Below are 27,641 nucleotides of genomic sequence, written 5' to 3'. Positions count from 1 at the left end.
TAAAATTATTTTAGACATTATCATTAATATTTCCCCAGGAAATAGCCTACTTTTGCCTAATCTTAAGTCCACCTGCTCACAACCTCGAGCGAACATTACTGTTGCAACAAAAACGACAAGGAATATTGGATCTCTCTAGCCGAACAGTTTTGAGGCACCTCAGATCAGGAAAACAAAGACGTATATGGATCTAGTCATCTACAAAGGGAGCTGAGCAGGAAGCCTCTGGCTTGCCGTAGAAGCTTCTACGTCTTTTTCTAGCACCTGATTCCCAATTATTTGAATTAAGAAATTGTCAGAAATGCAATTTTAAGCTTAATTTTCTATAAATATGTCCCTCATAATCAGAGAAATACCACAAGAACATGTTAAAAACACAATTTTCATTGGAGTGGGTCTTTAAGGATTAGCACTCCTCCATTAAGCTTTATTTTTTAAAGGATTAATGTAATTTACCATAAATACACAATGTACTAAATCACTTCACTGTAGTTATTCAATTTCTTAACATTTGTTCAAGATCGGCAACCAAATGTATTGAAGAAAGACCAAATATGAAGCAACTGATCGGCTAAATAAAATCTATGAATAAATGATTATCTCAGCTGCAAGCTTGACTTCCTGCAGGGCTCCACCACATCAGTCCTGTCACCTGCAGCACGAATACAAACACGCCTGTAAGGTTTGCTCTCTGCTGCATCTGAAATCACAGTCAAACGTCTTCTCAAATGCTCCCACTCTGCTTTCTCTTCATTTTTTGCTAATTAGGAAAGGTAATTATGGTAGTTAATCATCCTAAAAATGAGTCATTTCACAGTGACACCAGGCCACGGGTCAATCACGCGAGATGAGCTTTGCAGAGCAGGGGAGAGGAGAGTTTAGATGAGGACGGAAAAACATCATTGGGGTGTCACAAACAGGTTCACATACACTGTGTTCTTGAATTATCCATCAGCGGAGCACTTTAGCACTAGTCTGCTTTATCTCTGTGAGAGCTTTCTGCCTCCAGCTGGGGGGACACTCCACAGTAAAAAACTAAAATTGACATTTTTTGTCCCGGATCCGACCCCCTCAGACACATATCACAAGCCAGCAGAGCCCTTCACGGCGCAGGTACCTGATGTTTTCCTTATCACAGTCATGTAATCACAAACAATCCAATGCTATCACCTCCAATCTGCCTCCTCCCTCCCTCCCTGTCAGGCTCCCCCCCCTCCCCTTCATAGTTCCCGGCGCTGCACACTGAACAGGATAAACGTCTCCTTCAGTCGGCAGCGCAGGCTCGTTCCTCCTCACACCAGCTCTGAGCGGATGCTCAGCAGGGGTGTTTGAGACCTCAGTGGGCTGTGGGGGAGCGGCTCAGGGACTTCATCCATCCACCTACACAGGTAAGCTTACCAATCCTTTAACATTAGTGTGAAAAAGCTCAAAGTTTGAAAAAAAACTGCTGCCCTTTTGGCATCGCACAGGTCAAAACCTCAGCAGTAAAAAACTGTTAAAACTTTGAAATATATGTATAAATATATATATATAACACATGTGCCACTACTCTACTTAGCAGCTTATGAGGCTGAGTGAAAGTGTGCAAGTTGCTGGCACAGCATGACCTGTGGGTTAATCCTGGTTTGGTTTGTTTTTGAGAAGAACAGTACCAGCCTCTGAACTCGGTACAATCATAATATTCTCAAAAACGAGAAACCCGCGAAACATTTAGCACAGATTAATATCACTTTACCTCTGACTAGAAAAAAAGCCCAAATACTTGTTAAATTCCCCTGAAATGTGAAGCTTGGTTTGTTCTGTCAGAAGTCCAGAGGACACTTATTTTTCTTTTTCTTTTTTTTTTAAGAAAACTATCCCTAAGGAGTTATTGACATTTCAATTTGGACTCCTGTTACTAAAAGGATTAGTAAGTTTTTATTTATTTATTTTCATGCTACTTTCACTTATAAAACATGAACGCTTTGCCTCCATAGATAATTTATTCAATATAAAAATTATTATTTTCTGTAAACATTTCATAATAACTTATAAAATAAGGATATTTTGAGAAGATGGTGAGACAGACAGCACGGACAGTGTCCTCCTCCTCTCAAAAAGCCTATTACAGACCCAAAAAGACAGTCGAGATATGTAAATCCTCCTAGAATTATTAAGAAGTCTTTGATCTCTTTAAACACTGCTTAAACAGGATTAGTTTTCCAGCGAGCTGAACGCTGAAATGTTCCAGAGTGATCTGTCAGAATGTGATGATTTCCTGCACGCTCTTTGAATCCTGCCGCCATTTAAACAGTGGTTCCGTTAAATGTCGAATTCTGACCATTTCATTGTTGTTTTATTGTGAAAGGTAAGTTCATCATAGCTATTGATGTCATTTACATTTGGTAGCTGAAAAAGATCTTTAGTTTTGGTTAAAAGCTGTGGAGTTCAAAATAATTTAAGCGTCATTTTCTTTTTATTTGTTAATTAATAATAGTTCATTCTAAGTCAAAATGGTTCATAGAAGTTTTTTGTAATTTTCCCATTGCAAATGAGTATGATTTGTAGAAATAAACCAGTTCAACATCTAAAAAAATCTTGTTTCTTTTGATCAAAAGCAAAAACTCAAGGGTTCATAAGAAAAAATGACTTGCTTGTTTTTCCCGTGACTCACAAAAACACACATAGCAGAAACCCGTAGGTATAACGTCTAAGCAGCACAGCTCGCAGCACTTCTCAAATCTGCAGGCATTAAAGTTCCTTTCACAAGGTGATTACTTGAGCCAAAGTGTAAAATAGTAGCAGCAGCAGCGAGTGGTCCTCCAGATCAGGCTGCTTGTGCAGAACGAAAAGCTATTTAGTAACTCTTTCACTGATGCAAAAAAAACTCCAGAATCGCCAAGAAATTCAGTTTTATATGTAAAGCAGCTAAAATAACTTAATTTTCATAAATGGTTGTAACTGAACTAGATTCAGAACACTGTCTCAGCAACATTTACATTTTTAGGCCAACACTCTACTACAAATAGGTCACATTGTGCTGTTTTATGACCTTAATCTTATATATATATATAACCTTTATTTCATCAGGCAAAACATTAAGAACAATTTCTTATTTACAATGTTGGCCTGAAAATGCTAAAAATACACAACAAGAAGAAAGGAAACAACAAACATGATTAAGACATATTAAAATTACCGATTAAGAAAACATGTACATGATTCTTTAAAAATGTCCTTTACTCTGCGTTTAAAAGCAGACAGTGAAATAATATATTTCAATTATATGCACCAGCATACATTTTTGCAAAGTTCAAAACAACAGTAAAGAATGTTGAGTAATCCCTTGATCTTCTGGCGTCTCTCCTTGACTGTTTTAGAAACATCTATTCTGATAAAAATCGTGTTTTTGACATGTAATCGTGGCGCTTTTCCCACGATGGAGGAAAAAAAGGCTTAAAATTAAATGTTAGTTAGGAATCAGGGGCAGGCGGACAAATGCAGCGTGGGCGGGCCCTCCTCTGCTCCATTCTGATGCTTCCACTTGCAGACAAATAGATCCATGAACGTCTTTATTTTCCTCGTCTCAGCTGATATCTGGCTCAAAACTACACGGCTAAGTAGCTCCAAGATTGCTCGCCATTTTTGTTGCACTGGTAATGTTATGCCTCGTTTCCACTGAGCTGGACGGATACCGACCCCCCTTGGTCGGTTTAGAATGTTCCGGGGAATTCAAGAGAGCGTTTCCATTGAGCGTTGGACCATCAAAGCGTGTGGAGAGTGTAGAGCGATGGCGTAGCTGTGCATCATAACGGTGCGACTACAGCGAAAGAGAAGCTGCATCAGAAATATGTTCTGAATTAAAAAAAAAATAAAGACTCTTTATGTTGAGCAATACTCCAATATACTTCAATAAATGTTTTGCAAAGCATGATGGGAAGTGTTTCGATGAGTATGGATTTGTAACAGACATTCTTCGACCGCGGGGGTTGGGTGAGATGGGGGTGGGGGTGTCTCTCGGTGGATTCGGCGTGTCTAATCCCCAACCCCCGCGAATAAGGGGGAATATTGTATGTAAAGAATTTATTATTCTTTGCAAGAAGATTGAGGAAGGTGAAGAAGAAAACACAAAACGTTCAGTTTAGATCTTGAGTCGGGAAAACCGCTGGTTGGACACTTGGTGTTGTTGTTAAACCTTTCCACCAATCAATGAGTTGCGTTGCGTGACGACAGAAGCTCCGCCCTAATGGGTTCATTCCATTTTTCCATGAACCTATGACCAACGAGGGACCAGAAATGGTTTCAGTCGGTCTCAGTGGGAACGAGACATTAAGTTGGGGGTGTGAGGCGCTGTAAGCTAGTAGTCAACAACAACTCAGAGGCACATTTTTAATAATATACTGCCACTCTGCAGACACTATGTTCTAGAACAGGGGTCGGCAACCTTTAACAGTAAAAGAGCCATTTGGGCTTGTTTTCTACTGATCAAAACATAGAAGGAGCTGCATGAACTTACTTTAGCCTTTAAGAAATTTGGATTTGCATGACTTTCTTTTTTAGTTTTGTTTTTTAATAAATGTGAATTTTGCTAAGTGTTTTTGCTACGAACAAAAGCAAAAGTATTTTGAAAAATAAAAAAAAGAAAATAGCATGTCTCAAAATGTGATTTTTTTAAACATTTTTACTTATTACCTTTAGTTAGTAGCCAAATTGCTTTGCTTGAATACTAGCTGAACTCCAAATTAGCATAAAATTCTTCTGTAAATTAAATCAGCCAAAATGCTAGCCTGTTGCTAAAATAGAAGCTAAACCCCAATTTAGCCGAAAAACCCCAGTAAATAAAAAAAATTAGCCACAATGTTAGCATGTTGCTAAAATATTAGCTAAACTCCAAATTAGCATAAAAAAATTCAGAGGTCAAATTAGCCAAAAAAGGCTAGCTTCTTGCTTAATTACTAGCTAAACTCCAAACTAGCCTAAAATTCCCCAGTAAACTAAATTAGTCAAAAATATTAGCCTGTCGCTAAAATAGAAGGTAAGTTCTTAATTATCAAGAAAAACTTCAGTAGATAGCAAATTAGCTGAAAACATCAATATTTTGCTTAAATAAAATAAACTCTAAATTAGCATAAAATTCCTCAGTGAACTAAATTAGTCACATATGTGCTGAAATATATGCTAAACACTAAATTATCCTAAAAATTCCAGTAGACTACAAACTAGCAAAAAAATGTTAGCATGTTACTCAAATAAAAGCAAAACTTTTTTTTTTTTTAATTACAGTTATTTTTTTTTAATTATTTTTCTTCAGCCACAGAGCCAACAAGGAGAGATAAAAGAGCCACATGTAGCTCTGGAGGTTGCAGACACTATGTTCTAGAATTTATTTATTTTTTTGGCTCAAATTAGCTTAATTATGATAAAAAGTCCACTAGGAACGCTCTTACGATAAATCAAAAGATGATCGGAGTGCGACTTTAAGGCGTCTTTGCTAAGCTCCGCCCACCCGAACAGAAAGACTGTATAACTTTACCTGGCTACCACTTGGCTGCTAACATTAAACTGACTTACTGAGGTCTAACACACAATAGACTTCAGTCTTGATCCGCATACAACTTCGCTTCCCTTATTTACCCAGACTGCAATCCCAGAGAGCCTCTTTATCAAAGAGAAGACACATAAAAGTGACTTTGAAGCTGCAGAGACAAGAGCACAGGGGTCTCTGTCGCTTGTTTTACCTGCAGAATACGGCTTTGAGCAAACACACAAACTGCAGTTCAGTGCTGAGCTGCTACTGTTCCTGTCACACATCACTATTTATTTATTTGTCTTTATCTTAGGGTTGCACAACAGCTTTAGAACAAGCACACTAATCCCTTACTGCTGTTTTTATTACACACAAACCTGATGGTTGAAAACATAAAAAAACACCTGAAGACATTTTTTTGTTTTTTTAACCAATTAAACTTAATCTGCTGTACAAATTGAGGTAAATCAGTTGTGTTTACAAACCGGTCTTAAATGTTTGTATTTGAAAAATAAACTGCATTATCATAAATATCCTTTCGAATTTATTAGATCCTAAATTTGAGTATACATTTGATTGACAAGTGGAGGAAACAAAGTGTGGAGTCAATAAAACTCTCACATTAATTTTGTTTTGTCCAATCACTCTTTTTTGGAATACATTTTGCTAAACTTATAGATCTCCTAACAGGAAAACTGAAGCCTGAAAATAGGTTGGGCGCATTTCCCTCCATAGTTAAGCAAAATATAAACCAAAGTTTTTTCTGAAATCAAGCTGTTAATGTTTTTGATGTGAAGTTAATTTATTTTACACAGGAAGTTGTTATTTGGCAATGTACTATTTTCTCCAGGACTTTAGTTTAGCATCACCGTGAAAGGAAAAACAAAACAAACAAAAAAAAAACTGAGGAATATTTTTTATTTATTTGGAAATAAAGTCAGGCATGATAAATTAATCCTATTTGAAAGTGTCTTTCAAAGAACGGCAACATTTTAATTTAATTGGTTTGCTTCAAATTTAGGAATATATTTTGTAAACGTAAATATGTATTTTTAACCAAACATCAACCGCTTGTTAGTAATTCTAAAAGGAGATTTTTTTTTTTTTTTTAAACGTTAATTCATTTTGTGTGTGCACAGTTAGAACGTACACACTGATGTCATCTGCTTACATTGAACAGTGCTAATAACTCTTTATTGTCACCGTAATGTTGACAGCAGAATGGCATCATTGTGCCTCTGAGAGCAAGTCCAGTCTGTAGATTGCAGTGAAGCTCCAGCAAAGCGCTCTTCATCACTGCGGTGCCAGATATGTGCCCATGAGTATTCATCAGGAAGGGCTAATGGGGCGCAGCAGTGTGAACCTCTGATTTACAGCCCGTCCCCTGTCAGACCTAATGATAGGGCGATGGTGATGGTTATGGAGGAAACAGGTGCTGCAGAGTGAATAGATACAAAGAAGTGCTAAAAGCTTGCAGTGATTGTTGTTTTGTCCTCTGCACAAATGCTCATTTGGAATGTTCTGTTCGCATATACATAATTATTGTACGCAAAAATTAGTTCCCTTGAAGAAGGCTTAAAGCCGGAGGTGTGCGCTCGCGGGGGCAACGTGAGGCCGAGTGACACAAACAATGGTACAAACGGCTGAGTTTAGTGCTTCATTTAGTGTTCGGCAAATTGTTTCCTTGAAAAATTGTAACATTTGCACATAATGACTCTGCTCCCTAGATTATCAACATATGGTGCTCAATGATAAAACTTTTAATCCACTGCTGTATTCAAACTTTTTGAACAGGTGAGCAAAACCTTTATTTTTGAGTCACGTTTAGGAGCCATTTTGGTTTTCTGGTTCCTGCAGTACATTTTTTTATTTTTCTGTAAACTTCTATACTTATCGTAATTGTAATACTTTGCACATATATTGCAAATATCAAAATGTTTCATAGCTTTAAGGATTCACTATTGACAGTTTGAGTACTGGACTGAGTGAGTGTGACGTCACCGATAGAAAATGGCCGACTTCTGACTCCAATGAAGTCAATTCAGCTTTTTCCTTTAAAGACGCCACCATGTTGGAGTCCGAGGATGCCAGTAAGTTGTGATTGGTCGAGTCATCGTTTCCATGGTAACTGCTCTTGCCAATCAGAAGTGAACTTGCTGGAAGCCATGTGTTCAACGTTTCTAATTCTCAGTGCTCAGATTAACCAGTTTATAACTTGAATAAGTTGCAATACAGAAGAAATATCATGAAAAAAAATTAAGATTATCAAGAACATGATAAAATAAAAGTAAAAATGGTTATTCTGACAAATAGAATGACAGTAATAGCTGTTTATTTCTCAATAGAGGTCTGTGAGATTTTGGCTTGTTGGGGCCAGTGAGTACTTCCTGTTTAGAACAAAAGGGGGAGGGGCCACCCAGTCCAGTTCTCGCAAAACAGTATAGTCAGTGATGTACACATAAAGACCCGCTGTGATGAAAATTGTGTTCTTGTGGCATTTTTCAGATGATGGGAGAAAAATATTTAAAGAAAACTAAGCTAAAAAATCATTTCTGAGTATTTGCTTTTCAATCATTGTAAATCAGGAGTCAGACCATAAGCTCCCTGCGCCACTCCAAAGACAAATAGGTAAATAGAACCATGAACCTCTTTGTTTTGAGCTGGAATCTGGATCAAAACAATACAGCTGGATAGCTCCAATTTTGCCCGCCATTTGTGTTGTTGCATTGGCAATTTGTGAGGGGCAGTAAGCTAGTGGGAGAAAGTGTAAATGGATTGTTGATGGAAGTAGGGGCGGGCTTACTCGGCACCAACAGTCCCTCCCATTACTCATCTTGGCAAAATGTTATAATCATAATTTAAAGACCACTGGGGACGCTTTTACACTAGATCTGAAGAGGATTGGAGTGAGACTATAACAATAATATACATGAATTTTACAGTACTTTATACAAAAATAGTGTAAAACTTTTCATTTTGATTGAAAAAAAAAATCACATTACAAAACTACAGATGTATTTTTTGGAGAATTTTCAAATGCATGTAGAAGACAGAATGACAATTTTGCAGTGTTATTGTAATGCCAATTTTTTTGTTTTTAGTTCCGATTGCAAATGACTCTCAATACACTTGTTCTTTACATTTGACCCATTCGCTGGGGGATTGCTGCCAAGTTCAGGAACCATTTGGTGGATAAACCCCCCAATCCAACCATGCAACGCTAATTGTCAAGCAACAAGGTATTGGGTCCCATTTTTAGTCTTTGGCTCTGGATTTGAACATACAACCTTCCATTTTTAGGGCGGACACTCTACCACAAGGCAATGGATCTGGTTCCTAGAACTTCTTTTTTTTATTATTTCATTCATGTTAATTTGTTTGTTAAACTTTATATCTATCAAAAATATATCAGAAAATCTAATTTCTCTCTGCAGTTGCTTCATTTGTTCAGCTAAAAGCATAATTTTGATTCACATTTGCATCTGGACAATACATAGTGTCTCCATCTTCATGCATTCATTCTTTTCACACCACGTCTGCCCTATTGAACACCGATCAGTATCAACTGTTAGGAACTAAATGGCTTTGAAATCATCATCCTGGTGACAGAGTAAACTATAAGAAATATAGTATTTTTAAAATCCAGTCTTTGACACAGTGAAGTTAAACCAAAATGTATCTGTAGCACCAACAGTTTCACAACTCCTGTCAGCGAAGTTGTTGTAGGTGTTCAGCAGTTGAAGCTCACTCACTGCAGGTCAGCTGGCACAGTTTATGGATCACTGCACAGCCCACACACACACACAAAGTGGTAGCTCTGTGCCTACACTTTGACAGTGTGTTTCCCGCAGAGCCGCCAGTCAGAAGGAATATGGGAAAATCCGAAAGCCAAATGGATATCATGGAGAAATCGAGTAAACCCGGAAAACGCCGTTGGACCGTGGCAGAAATCGGTCTGTCCGTGCTGCTGCTGCTGGCCAGCTGTGCCTTGGCCGGGCTGGTTGTCCTCTACACGTCAGCCGTGAAAGGTAACTGCTCTTTCCAGGATCTCAGTGGAAGAATCCAGATCTCACAGAGCGAAGAAATAATGAGACATATCTGTTCTGTGTGATCCTCAGAAAATATCCACAATGTTTTTTTTAATAACCATAGAATTACCTAATTAGTCTGAAGGTATTACAGAGTTTATCCTGAAACTTCCAGAAGCAATCAGGTCAATCCTTTTGGAAAGAAATTAGCTTCAAATATAAACATTTACTAGCTTACAGTTTTATAGATTTGGATAATTGGATTAAATATAATTCTATAGTGGTTCTCCTGCTCCTTTCTATACATTTTTCATCACATAAAAACTCAACTTTCAGCAATTTCAGCAATCTTAGGATCAAAATCCTCACTTTTTCAGGACATTACTGCTTGTATTTTTGTATTCATACATTTAATAGTTTTTGAAATATTGAGCAAAATATGCCCCATAGGAGATGGATGAGAAAATCTTCTAATTTCAAAATTTCAAGTAGATTAGCAATAAGCCTTTGAATATATTTGTGGACTTTTAAAAAAAAATCTTTTATAGTAAATTTTCAGAAAATGTTGTGTTTAATATTTTAGCAACATGCTAACATTTTTGGCTAATTTGTTATCTACTGGGGGTTATTTAGGCTAATGTAGAGTTTAGCTTCTATTTTAGTACCAAACTAACCTTTTTGACTAATTGAGTTTACTAAGGAATCTTAGGATATTTTGGAGTTTATTTAAGCTATGTGCTAGCTTTTTTGGCTAATTTGCCATCTACTGTGGGTTTTTATGCTAATTTAGAGTTTAGTTTATATTTTAGCAATATGCTAACGTTTTTGGCTAATTTGCTATCTACTGTGTTTGTTTAGGCTAATGTAGAGTTCAGATTCTATTTTAGAAACATGCTAACATTTTTGACTAATTGAGTTTCCTAAGGAATCTTAGGACATTTTGGAGTTTATTAATCGATGTGCTAGCTTTTTTGGCTAAATTGCCATCTACTGTGGTTTTTTATGCTAATTTAGAGTTTAGTTTATGTTTTAGCAATATGCTAACGTTTTTGGCTAATTTGCCATCTACTGTGATTTTTTATGCTCATTTAGAGTTTAGTTCATATTTTAGCAATATGCTAACGTTTTTGGCTAATTTGCTATCTACTGTGTTTGTTTAGGCTAATGTAGAGTTCAGCTTCTATTTTAGAAACATGCTATTTTTGACTAATTTAGTTTACTGAGGAATTTTAGGCTATTTTGGAGTTTGTATTTAAACAGAGAGCTAGCTTTTTTAAGGAATTTGGCATCTACTACGTTTTTTGTGGGGGCTAATTTGGAGTTTAGCTCATATTTAAATTTTCAGAAATTTAGGTCAACTTCAGCGCTCTTTCATAGTGCTTTAACAACATTTCCAGTCTTTTAGCAAATGTAACATTTTACAAATAGCTTTTCCATTTCCAGCAAATCCCTTCAGCAACTAAAGTAAATTGTGTCACCATTTTCAGCAAAAAGTTTCAGCATCTTAAGCGACTACTTTCAGCAAAACTCATCACAGGTAATGCAACTTTTCCAGTTTACACTTTGTCCTCTTTTTTCTTTAGAGCAATCAAACAGGTCGACCGTAACCAGAGGCTCAACGGGTGAAGGTAAGTCCAACTCTATGAACATCTTATATACACGCCTCTGATGCTTTAATGCTTTAATTCCCCTTTCTGCCGGATCAGCGGGGCCACACAAAAGTGAAAGGCCACAGTCAGTGCTGACATGGACGTTTCCTCTGTAACACAACAACTGCAGCAGTGTACTTTCAATTTAACATTCCATACCAGCGTCTTTTCTTTCAGTTTTTTTATTTTTTTATCAGAGTCCACATAGTTTTTTACTTTTGCTGAATTTGATTGTTTCAGGCCAAATGTTTCGCTCCAGCCTCAACAATGTGTGCACGACTGCAGACTGTGTCACTGCAGGTGAGGAAAGGTGCTGTTACTACTTCCAATCATGCTTCCAATCGGGATTTACCATCCTCCCGTTCCCCCATGTGGTTCCTTGCAGCTGCTCGGCTCCTGCAGAACATGGATAAATCCGTGGAGCCTTGCGATAATTTCTATCGATATGCCTGTGGAGGCTGGCTGGAGCGACACGTCATCCCCGAGACGAGCTCCCGGCACAGTGTCTTCGACATTCTGAGAGACAAACTGGAGATTGTGCTCAAAGGTCAGCAGGAACGAGGCTTCGGTGATCTGTGGGCTGCAGTATTTGGAAGAGTGGGCTCCGTTCATCCAGAATGCTTGTGTTTTTGCTGTTGCAGGTGTTCTTGAAATGACGAGTGAAGCCGACAGAGATGCCATAAAGAAAGCCAAAGTCCTTTACAGCTCCTGCATGAATGAAAGTAAGGTTTTTAACTGCTTCACGTCCAACTCCATCTATATTTATCATTCTCACTAGTGTGAGTCTTTCTAAATTTACCTCAGACACAGCTTCAATGTCTTTTGGGGTCCCACAGGGCTCAATTTTAGGAGCACTTCTGTTTTCCCTTAATTTTCTTCCCCAGGGCAGAACCTTTTATTATTTGTGATGCGTCGTTTCTGTTCATTTTTAATAATAAGCCTAAAACACATTTTTGCAGCCAAACTTTTAACCTTCAATGAGTCTCTGCTCTGTTTTGGTTTTAGTTGTTTTATGCTTTTATTTTATCTATTAGTGTTCTTGGTGTTTTATTGAACAGAGCTTTGCAGCAGTTTTGCTGAGTTAAAGCGCTTTGTTAATAAAGTTGATTTGATTTTTAATTATAATTATGCAGTTTTTAGCAAAAAATTTAAAAAAATCTGTGTTGATTTCTAAGACATATTTTCTGCAGCTCGGCAATAGTTCCTCAGAAACGTATCTCTAGGCTGTGGGCGGGACATTCACATCCCAGCATTCCTTTATTTATATTCTCTTTTATAGACTCTCACAACCCAACCTAACATTAGCAAAGCAAAAAAAATGCCATCAATATCGGAGCTATTCAGCAATAGTTTAGAAGAAGACGTTAATGGATCTATTTGTCTCCAAGAGGATGCTTAAGAATAATAGCAGAGAAAGGAGATTTAGGCCATAGCAGTTGCTGCGTCAAACATTTTTAAAACTGTGGTTTTTATCTGCTCCTGATACGTCACAATTTGACTTTAAAATACTCAGAAGCGAAGTTTGCATCTTATTTTTCTTTATAAATGTCCTCCATTATGTGAAAAATGCTACAAGAACATGTTCCATTGGAGTGGGTCTTTATTACTTCTTTTATCGAGTCATAAACTCATAAAAATGTGAATCTGATAAACGGGCATTCAATTTTATATTTTATTTCCCTAAAATTTTCAGAAGTTAATAGAATTGTTTTTTTAGGCCTTATTGAGCAGCGTGACTCGCAGCCCCTCATGAAGCTCATCGACAGCGTTGGAGGCTGGCCTGTGGCCTCAGAGGACTGGAACACGACAGCAGGTAGGAAAGTCACTAAAAACAGAAGGAAACAAACTTTCCAGGTGTTTTAGAACTATTTAAGTCTTGTAAACACCATTTTTCATTGTGCTTTTTACACATGCAACACAAATAAGGAAGTACTTAAGTACACTTTTGCATGGTTTCAAAGAAACATTATTCCCCATTTTTTATTTTCAGAAGAAACATGGAGTCTTGAAAGCACCCTGGCAATTCTCACTGCTCATTTCCACAAGAAGGTGATCCTGGACATGTACGTGTGGACAGACGACCGGGACTCTCAACGCCACATCATCTATGTAAGATTACTCCGAAAATAAAGCCATTCCTCAAAGAAATGACTACATCTCCAAAACAAGTTCATGTCCAAGTAAAGGCTTTAGGTTGCTCATATTGCTTTTGAGTGTTTACATCATTATTCATCGTAAATACAGGGATACTTAACACTGACTGTCATTTCTGCTGCTGTAAATGCTGTAAAGTATTTTCCCTTCACGGCTGGGACAGATCACAGTTTCATGATGGAGTCAAAAGGAAGAGGAAATCAAACCCACACTAATGGTAGACTGTTTTTGTGTTGAGAGACTCAACCAGATACACACAAAACAAGCAGCAATTGCAGATGTAACATGATGAACTTTAATTTTTTTTAAATCCAGATTTTGCAAAGATAAGGAGAACTTAATCAGATTTTAAATGTCACAAACAAAGCATAGTAAAAACATATATATATTTTTAATTATCTTTCTGTTAGTACAACAAAATTAGTTAGACAGAGAACATTTTCAGGCTGTACATTTATTCCTCTCTGTGACTTTGAATTCGACAATATATATTTAACTCTCTGAAAATCTTTTTTTTTTCTTTACAACATAAATTATTAGGCATTATTTGGTGACAAATGTCTTACTATAATTCACTTTCACATAATTATTAGATCTTTTATTTAAAAATTCCCAGTTTAATGAGATTTTAATTTAAAAAATAGATTATATTTTCAAAATATTTTTAGAAATACTTAAAATTTGTCTTTATTTTTGTTGTATTTTGAGACAAATCTTTGTTTTAAGTAAGTCCAAGTATAAGTTGTAACTGAATGTTTTATAAAAAAATATGTTTTGAATCTCAACTCAATATACCAAAATAAAATTTCCAAACTGAATCACAGTTTTATTTATTTTTAAGTAAAAACACTGTTTAAAATCGTATATGAATATAATTCACAAATTACTCATTAAAAATAAGAGATTTTAAATGTACTAATATGATAAGTAGAAGCATGAGTCATTTAAATCTGCAATGACTTTGCTATAACGATGTAATGGGAGTAATAAAAATGGAGGAAAATATCATTCATCATCCCAACATTGTGCCTCTCCAGGTAGAATCATTTTTTTCAGTGGAACTTGTCATTTTTGATCTATGACAGCATTTTTCAGACTCTGCTTTGGTGCTATGTCTCCCTGCTCTGTAGAGGCGGGAATTGCCATAGCAACCTGTGAATGAGCATGTTATTGGCTTGTTGGAGTCTTTCGTTTTTGTTGCAGTATCCATCATGTCTGCCTGAGTGAGGCCATTTATAATGCGAGACGGCAGTACATGAACGACTCAAAAGAAGGTGTAATGTTGATGGTTTTAGTAATGCAGGCCCGTCTTTAATAGTTTGGTGTTATGTCATATGATGACTAAATAAAACTAATCAAATGTTGCCTATAGTGTAAATAGTGTTTACTTTTTTCTTTTCTCAGATTGATCAACCCGGACTCGGAATGCCATCCAGGGATTATTATTTCAATGATGGGAACTACAAAAAGGTGATATTCTGAAGTTTCTTCACACACATTTTTGATTGATTGATTGACTTAGAGCAGTTTCAGCAACAAAAACAAAGAGATTTTAGGGAATTTGGGGATCAATCTGATACCGAGTAATTACTAGTATCGCTGTTATCGATACCTATGCCAATACCAATATTTTTTCTTTATTTTTCTATTATAGAATACTTTCAGAAATACAATTTTTCATTAAATAAATGTATAAAAAAACAAAGAAAAGTGTTTATTAGCTAATTACAGCAATCCGTACTGAACGTACATCAATTATAGAACATGTATTTTAATAAGGGGATAATATCATTATAATAAGAAACAAGTAACTAGTGCAAAATTTAAAACAGCAAAAAAGAAAATAAAAAGCAGTAATAAATATTAAAGTCACTAGTGAAAAAGGTAAAATATACAATAAAATATACATATTTTCATTTATATAAGCATTACAAATGCTATTTATCACATACATACTGTATGCATACATAGTATAATATGCAGTGAAATGTATCAACAGTATGAGAATTAATAAAGTTAAACGTTAGATGACTGAGTAGAAAAAGATGTTTCAATAAATATATGACTTCCAGAAAGTCCACAAAAGTTTATGTGCTGTAAAAATGTTCACTGTACAAAGTGACGTTTGTAGAAAATACACAAAATTGTGAGTTTTCAGTTTAGAAAACTGTTTACTTACACATGACACAATGACTCAGTTATCTATAATGATTGTCACTTAGACAGGCATAACTGTTGAATGTAAAATAATGTGAAATTAAGAACATTTAAACGTAGAAATATATTTTAACAGCGTGTTGTAGTATGTAAATGCAGGTAAGCTTTGACGTTTTGTTTTTTAAAACGATACTAATCAGTCGTCTGACTCTGTGAAGGTCCGAGAGGCTTATCTGCAGTTCATGGTTTCGATTGCAAAAATAACCCGAGACGACAGAAACTTGACGCAGGACGAAGATCGAGTTTGGGAGGAGATGATGCAAGTGCTGGAGCTGGAGACAGACATCGCCAATGTGAGTGAAAGCATCACAGAAATGCAATTTCACCATTTGTTTTAAAAGTAGAAATAAAAACAAGTACACAGAAGTACTCCTTGGTGATGTAAATAATAAAACTAGAGAAATTTGAAATAAAATCTTTAACTTTGCTTGACAGGCTACATCACCTGCAGAGGAGCGCCAAGACGTCACCGTTCTCTACAACAAAATGACCATGAGTGAACTTCAGAGCACATTCAGTCTTAATGTGAGTGAGGCTGTATTTATGATGCTGCAGGTGAAATATTCTGAAGGAGTACTTCATGATTAGCTTCCTAACAATTGTGTTTTAGTGTCTGTCACTGTATTGTGTAAAGCAGAATTAGAGTTTTAAATTTTAAAATCGTAATTAATTATGATTATAGTGTTTTTAGCCAAAACCTGTCATTTTCTAGGACATAGTTTCTCCAGAGCAGCAGGAGTCAATTAGAAATTCACCTCTAAATCTCGGGAGTTTGGAGCAACCCCGCCCCTCTTCCCCTCACCCCTACAGAACAAAGAGGAGCAGGGAACTTGTGGCCCACCCAACATATTTTCTACGTCTAATAAGCTCTTTTGCAAGCTGCACTTTTTCATCTGCTCCTAATTCACAATGATTTAAATAAAAAAACAATCAGAAATGCAATTTTAACCTTAATTTTCTTAATATATCTTAATATCTATCATCAGAAAAATGCCATAAGAATATTAAAAACATCGTTTTCATAACTGTGAGTCTTTAAGATGTGGTATTTTTTCCAAATAAACACTTTGGCTAAGTGGAGTACTTCACTGCAATCACAGAAATTTAGGCTGTATCATATTGTACTACCCCATGAGTGATTTAAAAAAAAACTCAAAAACATTTAATTAAAGAGGCTAAAAGCTGTTATCTTAGGTCAGGGGTCTGTAACCTGAGGCTCTCTTTCCCCTCCATTGTGGCTCTTTGAATATTGAATAAATAATGGTTTTGTAGTATTGGTTAATTTACTTTAATTAATTACATTCTGTTATTTATGCTTAGATTTTTAACAAAACTGAGCAAAATTATGGTAAAAGGTTTAATCTGCTATCAGAGCGGATTATTATTAGAGTGACATCATCATAATGGATTTACTTAAAAAATTATTTGTATTCTGCACTGAAGTTGTTTATCAATAGTAAAAGAAAAAAAGATGAAGGAACACCAAAGTCACAATGAAAGAAAATATGTTTTTGCAGTTTCAGTTCAAGTAAATCTGCTGCAGCAAACACAGGATGCATTTTATTTTGAAAGGAACTTGTATTAGCTGCTTTAACCCTTTAACTGCCTGTCTAGTGGGAAACATTTAGAAAATATTTGTTTAAAATTATTGATTGTGTGTATTACTCTCCAAGGTGTGGAACCTATAAAGGGAAATTAAAGAAAAAAATTGAAGTAAAACATTTTTTTTCACAAAATTGAAATAATTTGAAAAAGATTTTGATTAGTAATCAGATAGTAACTTGTGTGCATCAATTAGTAACCAGAACACTTTCTTTGTAATTCAATTTATTAGGGGGAAAAAGTTACTATCTGGTGTGCACCAGTTACTAACCAGAACCTTTTTGGGGTAAAAATTAAAGTACCGGTAGTAAAAAAAAAAAAAAAATAGTAGTTACTACAATTGTAACAGTTACTAACCCCCAATTGTTTTGCTACAAATTTTACTACAAATTTGAGTAGTTTTGGAAGAAAACCTTTTTTTTTAACTTATTATTATTATTATTTGTTACTTTGATGTCCCTTTAGGGGTTCCGTATCAAGGCAATAAGCAACAGAATAAAATACCTTATTTTGCTGGGGGTTTTTTGGGTAGTTAAAGGGTTAAAAAGTAAAATAAGTTAGTTTAATAAAGAAAAACTCAATTGTAGAGATTATTTTAAAGCTATATTTTATAAATAAAGAGCTTAATGGCCACAAAAACATAGATAAGTATATTTTTCTAACCTTGTGATGGAGAATTTGCAGTTTTCTTTGAATTTTAGTCCATATAAAACTGGTTGATACGGCTCTTTTAGCATTACAGGTTTGTGATCCCTGTCTTAGATGTTACAGTAGATGAGTCGGAGTAAACCTTCAGTGTTCATTAGTTGGGAGTTTTCCTGATGATACGTATAAAAGTCTTCTACCACGTGAATGTAAATCATTGTAATGTTGTGCTTGCAGGGCTTCAACTGGACAAAGTTCATTCATGGGGTGCTGTCCAGTGTGTCCATTGACATCCAACGGGAAGAGGAGGTGGTGGTCTACAGCGCTCCTTACCTTCAGAAGCTGGATGAAGTTCTCTCCAGACACAGTGTCCGGTCAGTTCATGCAAGACCCAATGGATGGAGTCAGAGAGGTAAACGTCAACATAAATCCCTTTTTTCCCCACATTTGCAGAACTATGCAGAACTACCTCATATGGCAGCTCATCATCGACAGAGTCAGCAGCTTGAGCCGCCGCTTCAAAGACGCCAGAGCGCGCTACAGAAAGGTGAGTGGAGCCGAGCAGAGTCGGCGTGAGTCGATGCAAACCCCTTCACCGTCTGTCTGTGTGCATCAGACTCTGTATGGAACCACGGTGGAGGACGCTTGGTGGCGGGAATGTGTCCGTTACGTCCAGAGCAGCATGGAGAACGCAGTGGGAGCCCTGTACGTGCGCGAGACGTTTGCAGGGGAAAGTAAACAAATGGTGAGTCAGGCTGACCTTTAAGGAGTTTCTACAAGTGACAAGGTGTCTTGTTTGGGTTTCTTCCACGTTGAAATGTTTATGAAGAGTTAAAAAATAACACTTTGAAGATCCACTCTGATTAAAATAATGTTTTTTGGTGTTTTTAACATGTTCTTGTGGGATTTTTATAATATATAAAGAAAATTAAGATTAAAACTGCATTTCTGAGTATTTTTTTACTTAAATTGTTGTGAATTTGGAGCAGATGAAAAAATACTGTTTGAAAAAGCTAGTTAGCCATAAGCTCCCTGCTCCGCTCCCCTTTGTAGACGAATAGATCCATTTACATCTGAGCTGGAATCCGGCTCAAAACTGTCCACCTGGATCGCTCCAACATTAATCGCCATTTTTGTTGCACTGGTAACGTTAAATTGGGGGTGTGAGGGGCTGTAAGCTAGCGGTAGGGTGTGTAAATTAGGGCGTGGAATCAGTGGGTATCTCACGATACGATGCGATACATGTCTCACGATATTAATGTTATTGCGATACTGCGATAACTGGTAAGAATGATCTCTAATAACTCACATTATTAAGAAAAAAGCATATTTTGAGGGAAAATATATCCCTCGTAACAAACAACTCGTGTCTTATTTTGTGCAACAAATAAAAGACACTTTTGTGCAACATCAGTAATACAAGCATCAACACTAATTAAATTTGAATTATCTGTAAAAGTAAGTGTGAACAATAGTAAACATGAACTGTCACTACTTAGTGCAAATTGTTGTAAACAACACAAACAAAATTAAATAACTCAAGTATTGTTGTCCGTGACAGTCTATCTACCTCCAAAGGAACGCCTCATCACAGGATGACGAATGTTACATTTTACAGCCTCTTCAAACTAAAATAAAAGATCGATACTTGGCGAGAACCCATCGAGAATCAATCGTAGGGCTAAATATCGTGATATATATTGATATTTTCACACACCCCTAGTGTAAATACTGAGCTCCCAGCGATGGGAAGAGAAAGGGACGGCAGGTTTGCTTCATGCCAACAACTTAAAGGCAAATTTTTGATGAACTTTGCCGCTCTCCAGAAGCTACGATCTAGAAAACGACACAAGTTTTTGAAATTTGGCTAAAACGACCACAGGGAACACTTTAAAAAAAGGTCAAATGATGATTGGAGTGGGTTTTTATGGCCAAACAAATATAAAGTGGATTATTTTATCTTTTTTTGCTGAATATTTTAATAATAAGTGCAAAAGCTATTATGGGAAACATGTTAAAAGTGAATTTCAAACCTACTGTTCACAGGTCAGTAACCTCATCAGCAAGATACAACAAGCCTATGTGGAAACCCTGGAGGAGTTAAACTGGATGGATGATGCGTCAAAGGAGAAGGCAAGAGAAAAGGTACACGAGCAAGAGAACACCTGAGTTGGTCTCCAGGTTTCATCACACTCATTGGTTTTTGTTTTTTACTTTTTAGGCCATGGCCATGAAGGAGCATATTGGCTATCCGGATCACATTCTAGAAGAAGACAACCAGAAGTTGGATCAAGAATATGCTCATGTAAGTCGATGTCAGAGCCACAATCCCAAACCTGTGAAGCATCGACTGATCAGATATTCTTCTTTTTAGCTCAATTTCAGTGAGGAAAACTACTTTGAGAACATCCTTGAGAACCTCAAGTCTGAAGCTCACAAGAGTTTGAAGAAGCTGAGAGAACCAGTTGATCCTGATCTGTAAGTATAGCTGGTACAAAACATGACAGTAATGGCTTGTAACTCCCCAAGTTCTCTTCAAATACCAAATAGAACAACAGATTAACTTTTTGAATAGTTTAGTAACATCAATAAGAAATAAGGATTCTTGCTAAGATGTGGCAGCAAGTTTTCAAAGAATAAAACATGAACACAAATACCTTTGGACTTTCTGGAAATGACTAAATAACATTTAAGTTGTTGCGGCCCTATCGTTGAGTCTAGGGAATCGGAGAGGCATAACTTTTTTTTTTTTTTTTGTCCTAGCTCTAAATTAACAAAAATGCCAAAAGGATGTCTCCATAAAAATACAAAATTATTTACAAGAAAACAAATTAAGGACAAACAACAATAACCAAAAGGTGAAGCAAAAGACTTCTGGGTGAACCAAGGCCAAAAAAACAAACAAAACCGCACCTAGCTAAAATCCAGGAAGCTCACCTGCAGAAGAAAAGGAAAAAGAAGGCCAAACTCTAACCTCCCTGGACTAAAGAAAACAGCAGTTCTTCCCTACAGCTTCATTTAACATTCCTAACACTAAACTAAATCACACAGTCGGAGTAAACACAAAAAACAAACAGAAAAAAAATTACAAAGTGTAACAAACAACACAACAGGTGGAGAAGAGCCACAAACTGCAGTGGAGACTGGTTGTGGCCAAGCTCCCTTCTCCTGGGCTGGAGGTCCACACTGAGCTTTTAAAGGCATCCTCCAATGAGAACACCAACGAATGCTAGCCACACCAACGAATGCTAGCAACTCCAATGAATTCTAGCCACTCCAACGAATGCTAGCAACTCCAATGAATTCTAGCCACACCAACGAATGCTACCTTCACCAACAAATGCTAGCCACTCCAACGAATGCTAGCTCCATCAACAAATGCTAGCCACTCCAACGAATGCTAGCTCCATCAACAAATGCTAGCCACTCCAATGAATGCTAGCCACTCCAACGAATGCTAGCCACTCCAACGAATGCTAGCCACTCCAACGAATGCTAGCCACTCCAATGAATGCTAGCCACTCCAATGAATTCTAGCCACTCCAATGACTGCTAGCCACTCCAACGAATGCTAGCTACACCAATGAATTCTAGCCACTCCAACGAATACTAGCCACATCAACGAATGCTAGCTACACCAATGAATTCTAGCCACTCCAATGAATGCTAGCCACTCCAACAAATGCTAGTCACTCCAACAAATGCTAGTCACTCCAAGGAATGCTAGCCAACAAATGCTACAAACTCTAATGAACGGTTGAGTTTGTTAATAGTCCGTAAACATTAGGTCAAAAGATTTTCAAATGAGCCTGTAGGATTTATTCAAATACAAATAAGTTCTCTCTGGAAATGAATCTTGACATAGAAAATATATGAAGTGAGGAAACACTCAAATCCATAAAGTTCTTGCTGTTTTCATTATGAATTTTTACTTTTTTTAAACTAAAATATAATTAGTAAAATTGAGACTTAATATTAAAGCAAATCAATGTTTTTTCATATATTTTAGAAGCAAAAACATAAAAAAACTTGAAGTAGTTTTCATGTTTTTGCTTATGAGACAATAAAGAAAATCTACTTTGAAAGGAATAAAATTTTAAATGTTGTTCTAAAGCTTTCAAGTTCAAAGCCTACAAAGGTAATTTTTCTGTAACACCTGCTGTGATTTTTCTAAATGAAGTGTGTAAATGGAAAGCAGTCTTCTGCTTGTGGCTGTAATTATGTCTATCCTGTTCAAATCCCTCCTCAGGTGGATCATTGGAGCTGCTGTTGTGAATGCTTTCTACTCACCAAACAGGAACCAGATTGGTAAGAGCTCCAGAGGAACCAGAAAAGACCACATTGTCCTTCATGTTTTTATGGTAGAAGTTGCTCACCAGCTGACGGCTCGTTTTTCTGCCTCAGTGTTTCCTGCAGGAATCCTGCAGCCGCCTTTCTTCAGCAAACACCAACACCAGGCCCTTAACTTCGGAGGCATCGGGATGGTGATCGGACATGAGATCACTCATGGGTTTGATGACAATGGTGAGAGACGGCTGAGCCACCATCAAAGATCACCAAAAAATAATTTACACATTTTAAAACTAGCTTTTACATATAGAAAATAGCTCTAAAATCACTAGCCGATGTCTTCTTGCAGGTCGTAATTTTGACAAAGACGGTAATATGCTGAACTGGTGGAGTAATTACTCTGCGGAGCACTTTAAAGAGCAGTCACAGTGCATGGTGCAGCAATACGGCAACTTCAACTGGAAGCTGGCAGGTGGACAAAATGTAAGTCGTGGAGGAGGTCGTGGAGTGTCTTGATTAAGATGTCGTATGACCACAAGAATGAACGTTTCATGTGTGTTAATATCTGGTTGTAGGTCAGTGGAATCAGTACGCTAGGGGAGAATATCGCCGACAACGGAGGGGTTCGTCAAGCTTATAAGGTAGAGGAAAAGTTGGGGAGTTTTTAAAATGCTCATCATCGTGTGTTTTAAAGTTCACATGTGTTTGCAGGCTTATCTGAAGTGGATGGAAATGGAGGGGGAAGAGCCCCGTCTGCCTGGCCTAGACATGGATCACAAACAACTTTTCTTCCTTAACTTTGCCCAGGTGAGGGACAAGAGAGCACGTGGTTTTGGATTATGGGCTTCAGCAGGTGATAGAACCAAAGTAAAAGTCATTCATTGCAAAATCTGAAAGAAATTAAAAAAGACTCTTGTTTCAAGAAAATGTGTTTCCATTTGCAGATTTTTTTTGCTTATTTAAATATTTTCTTTTCCAATTTTATGAATATTTGAGTTAGTTCTTGGTTGGTTCTAAGTTAATTGTTTTTGCAGTGTAACATGAAAGACTAGCACAAATGAGAAGAGTTGAGTAAAGAGCCTCCAGTGGCAAAAAAATGTATCAAATTTAACTTTTGACTTTTAACAAAACATTTTTTCCCTCCAGGTGTGGTGTGGTGCCTATCGGCCTGAGTATGCCAGCCAGTCTATCAAAACCGATTCTCATAGTCCTTTAGAGTACAGGTAACACATTTCTACTTGTTAGTTGAAGGGATTCTGGTTATGATGACTTCTTTTATGACCTCTACAAAAGCAAAAACCTCTTCTTGTACTAAATTAGATAATAATTAGATAAGAAAAACAATTAGTATTAACGTATTCACTTGAAATCAGGGGTCTCAAACTGGCGGCCCGCGGGTCATTTTCGGCCCCATAGACATTATTTTGCAGCCCCTACTTTAATATGAATTGTAAAGTTGCTAAAACCTGAAAGTTTTGATGACGAACCAACCAATCACGGTGAGGTGTATGGTTCTTGGGGGCGGGACATTGACCGGGCTTGAAGCAGGGAAACTTTTAGAGCAGGAAACCTGACACCCCGCTCCCCAGACCACATTAATGAGTTCCTTACTTATTTATTTTTTATTTTTATAAAGTGACTATTTTCTCAATCCAAGCAGCCAGTGTTGTATGGAGTTCCATTTGTGCCAAAAATATGTCCACTAAATTTTCTGGGCAAGTTTATTTTTCATGTCTATGTAATACTAAGCAATATGTTCTGCATGTCCACGGTTCTTTGAAGATAGCTTAGTATTTATTTGTTAGCTTGCTTTATGCTTAAAATTTTACATTTGGATCTGGTCGTCAGAAAAGTCCTTAGCAACAGTTGCTAGTGTCGTTAGCTCTTCACTGTTAAAGGTTGCCGACTCCTGGCTTAGTAGTTCATAGACGTGAACAAACGTTCAATAAACTTGTTCAGTAGACATAGACAATGGACCAAAGATATTGACAGTGGACGCAAAAACATATTTTTGGCACAACTTGAATCCCATACGGCCCTGACTCAGACAGACTCTGCCTTCAGTGGCCCCATGGTAAAAGTTTGGGACCCCTGCTTTAAATAGATCTTTAAATCTCAGACAGATCCACAAAACTGTTGACACGCTTCGGCTAATTTTTGTCCCTTAATAATCTGGTTTTCTTTGGTTCTCAGGGTGCTTGGATCCCTCCAGAATTTCGAAGCTTTTTCGGAAGCTTTTCAGTGCCAGAAAGGCAGCCAGATGAACCCTGAGCTCAAGTGCCGTGTGTGGTAGAGCTGCTCCAAGTTTCTGACCGCGGTAAAGCAGAAGAACAAGTTGTACTCGTGTGTTTCATAGCATCCTGGAGAAGGTCTTTGTCTGAGTAACCTTTGAACTCCAAAGGCTACTTAATAAAGTGGGTACAAATGAAAATATAGACCTGAGGTCTTTTCATAAGATTAAAGCTCGTACAGGTGGCTTTAAGCGCTTTTCCAGCCTCTCGTGAACTAATATCCACATCATCACCATAGATCTCTACAATTAAAATAACGTGGTCTGAAATTCTCTTTTCAATATGTTGTTCTACTTCGGAAAGAAAAGTAAAGAGTAAGTCTTAACTCTGATTGAAGACCATTAAACAAAGAAGCTTTGCAAAGCAACTCTGCATTCAATTTGTCACACTCTGAAAGGTAACCTAAAGACTTTAAGACTGTTAATTCTGTGCAGCTTTAAGCTGAAATTGACATTCCTGTGGAGTTAGTTTTCTGCCTTTTTACATTTACAGAGAGGTTAAACATCCGTAAGCTGTGAGGCTCTTTTTGAAAGATATCTTTTTACTTGGTTCCAGTCCGTGTTATGCAAATGATTCTTCGCTTTTTAACTTCATTTAATGCAAAATTCGGTCATGTCCCAGCAGTTTCTGCTAAGTAACCGTATTGCTGACCTGCAAACTTTAAGGAGTGCTTAAAAAACTCACTTTATATAAAGTGAGGTTGTTTTGCCAGTACTTGTCTTGAGAGTTTTCTCTGCTTTGACTTGTGTTTGAAGGCTCCTTTTTTTCTTAGCTTCCAGGTTTTTACACCAATTTCAGATGTTCCTATAGATATAATCCCACGTGGAATCTCCATTACACAAACAATTTTATCCTTTTTTTATGCAGCCAGCTACATGAAAGAGAAGGCTTGGGTGCGCTTGCTCATGGGAAGGCAGCGGCTGAAGTTTTTGCCTTCTGATCTGGCATTGATTAGAGAGATGAAAGGTTGAGTGCAGTGAGTTGAAGTGCAGTGACCACTGTAGCCAATCAATGCGTCCGCAGGCAGACAAACAGAGGCCTGTCATTAACGAGATGGCTGGGGCTAGGACTGTTATTTTCTACCTTTATTAACAGGTAATGAGAGGAGAATCAAAGCAGAGCGGATCTCTTAGGGGAAGAGGTGGACGTTGACTGAAGGGAGCTTTCAAGTGCAGCAGAACAACAGCCGGTTTGAATGACGGCTGTCACATTCGGGATGCCTTGGTAAAACTGAACACGACTGTTAGGTCTCAGTTGAGGCTGTTGAAGTGAATGTGTACATTGAAACTATATAATATGTCTGTTAATCTTCATCTTTTGGCAAATACTGTTGTGAAAAAGAAAAAAAATGGGGTGGTTCTGCTTTTTTATTTAGAGTGAGATGCTGTGCTACAAGATAAATGTTTGATATTTGGGAAATATACTTGATAAAAAGCGTTTTAGTGTAAAAATTAAGACACGATCAGGCATTTGTTTGATAAAATTCCAAAATTAATTCCAAAATTCTTTGCAAAAAACTATTGATGCTCACTAGATTAGCAAGTAAAGACCACAATGCATTGTGGTCGAACAATTTCGAACCGTGTTTAAGTTAAATTTTTGAATAAACCATCCACATATTCACCGTCAGAACACAGTGGAATCATAAATAAATAAATAAATATAGACTCTTCTCAGGTGAGTTGCTCCCGGCTCATATGGTTTAGAACGACAAAGCTGACAGCTGAACGCTTTTAAAGCGATTTTACATAAATAATAAAGGGTAACCTAACCAATTATAACTGAAATTTGTACAATATTTATTGTATAAATGTCCTACCTGGTCGTATTCGTTTCCTCCTCTTAGATCGTTTACAAATCAGAGCACAAATGTCAGTAATCCTTCCTCAGTGCAGCTGCTGCTGCTCAACTGCTTCCCCAAATTCCTCTGGATAATATTAAACAAGTCGTTGTCTCAGTTAGACGAAGGTTACAAGTAGTAACTTCACTGAATAATTGATTATGAAGGTAATTGTGATTTTTTTCTTTTAATCTGTGCTGATGCTAATGCTAATGCTAGCATTAGCTTTGTGTTTGAGATGTGAAGTTTCAGAAGATCTTTTCTCACCAGTTAAAAGTTCCCTACATTTTTGTTCTCACAAAATCCTTGTAAACAGAGTTAAAGTCAGAAAATTTCACCATGTCTGACATTAAAGTAAAACTTATTTTAATTTCTACTGCGGTCAGTGAGCTGCTGTTAGCTTAGCCGTGGTTCTAACGTCGCTCCCCTTTGTTTTTGATCATAACTGTGTCAAATCTCTGGTAAAATAAAGGTAAAACATGATCAAATAATCAGAAGCTGTTGCCAAAAATATGAAATTAACTATTTTGCATGTAATGTTATAAAATCCGTTCACCCAGAGATTCTTTTTCTACTTGGCCGCTCTTATTTTGAAAGCTCTTAACGTTTTACATTGAACCAAACCACTCCTGTTTTTACAATTATTCCCTAAAATATCCCGTAGAACAACAAGTAAATGTAGCCTGGGAAGTGATTTAATGCAGCGATGTGCGTCTTTGCCGGAGATATTAAATGTGGCCAACATGAATTTCTATCGGCTTTTGTGCTGATCGCACTTAAAATACGAGGAAATAACATCAGCAAAAATAGAAGAAGTTAGAATAATATCTGCTCAAATGAAAGGTTGATATTTTCAGTAAAACATCCAATACTGGAGGAAATCAAACATTTGTGTTTTGATTTGAGAACGATCTGAGAGGAAATGAAAATCCAGTTCAGCGGGACATTTATTAAATAAATATTGTACATTTTTCTTTTGAAATCGGTGAGGTTACCTTTTATTATTTACGTAAAATTGTGTCAAATAGTGTTCAGCTGTCAGCTTTGCCGTTCTAAATGCGGAAGTAAAGATTCCCGTTTCCGGCCCTGGAGCCATTGATTCTGACGTCACCGTGAAACGGGTCTATTGATTCGATTTTCACTTCGTTAAATTGATGACATCATAGAAAGACGAAAGAAAAGTAGTGAGGATGGTGTCCAAATTGCCTTTAAAATCCAGGGCATTATCTAGTCCCACACTATATAGATTTTTAGAATACAATGATTCGGGTGGAAATTCTTAGCATCTAGATGAATAAAATGAAAAGGTGTTCGTTAAAAAGAAGAATCAACTGAAATGGCCACACAACTTTCTTGTTATCCACAAAAATTCAGTCGAGTTTCCTTTCAGAAACAAAAACTTATGTCAAAAAATGTTTG

General features: G+C 36.9%; 1 protein-coding gene across 3 annotated transcripts; it reads left to right on the top strand.

Annotated features, from left to right (window-relative positions):
• Positions 1–1,241: 1,241 nt before the first annotated feature.
• mmel1 (membrane metallo-endopeptidase-like 1) lies at positions 1,242–26,501 on the top strand. 3 transcript variants are annotated; one of them, XM_024270464.2, is made up of 25 exons: positions 1,242–1,388; positions 9,358–9,534; positions 11,118–11,162; positions 11,424–11,483; positions 11,569–11,730; positions 11,825–11,905; positions 12,901–12,996; positions 13,174–13,292; positions 14,742–14,807; positions 15,713–15,847; positions 15,990–16,079; positions 18,039–18,175; positions 18,255–18,348; positions 18,418–18,546; positions 19,848–19,946; positions 20,023–20,106; positions 20,176–20,279; positions 22,051–22,109; positions 22,206–22,325; positions 22,441–22,574; positions 22,667–22,732; positions 22,803–22,898; positions 23,238–23,314; positions 24,285–24,408; positions 25,478–26,501. In XM_024270464.2, the coding sequence occupies exons 2-24, from the start codon at positions 9,378–9,380 to the stop codon at positions 24,382–24,384; spliced, it is 2,310 nt and encodes a 769-aa protein (XP_024126232.1). In that variant the 5' UTR covers positions 1,242–1,388; positions 9,358–9,377; the 3' UTR covers positions 24,385–24,408; positions 25,478–26,501. The 3 variants fall into 3 exon arrangements, with proteins under 3 accessions (XP_024126232.1, XP_024126229.1, XP_024126230.1); XM_024270461.2 differs by lacking the exon at positions 25,478–26,501 and having other exon boundaries at positions 1,243–1,388; positions 24,285–24,651; XM_024270462.2 differs by lacking the exon at positions 25,478–26,501 and having other exon boundaries at positions 1,243–1,388; positions 9,344–9,534; positions 24,285–24,651.
• Positions 26,502–27,641: the final 1,140 nt, after the last annotated feature.

Source organism: Oryzias melastigma, linkage group LG5 (assembly GCF_002922805.2).
Source record: "Oryzias melastigma strain HK-1 linkage group LG5, ASM292280v2, whole genome shotgun sequence".
Classification (NCBI taxonomy): domain Eukaryota; kingdom Metazoa; phylum Chordata; class Actinopteri; order Beloniformes; family Adrianichthyidae; genus Oryzias; species Oryzias melastigma.
This window is presented reverse-complemented; position numbering and strand designations above follow the sequence as displayed.

Excerpts from the sequence above, each read along its gene's own strand:
- mmel1 (XM_024270464.2), top strand. The coding sequence starts at position 9,378 with ATGGGAAAATCCGAAAGCCAAATGGATATCATGGAGAAATCGAGTAAA. Across the intron at positions 18,176-18,254 it reads CTCTCCAGACACAGTGTCCG|AACTATGCAGAACTACCTCA; the intron begins GTCAGTTCATGC and ends CCACATTTGCAG. Across the intron at positions 22,733-22,802 it reads GGGTTCGTCAAGCTTATAAG|GCTTATCTGAAGTGGATGGA; the intron begins GTAGAGGAAAAG and ends ATGTGTTTGCAG.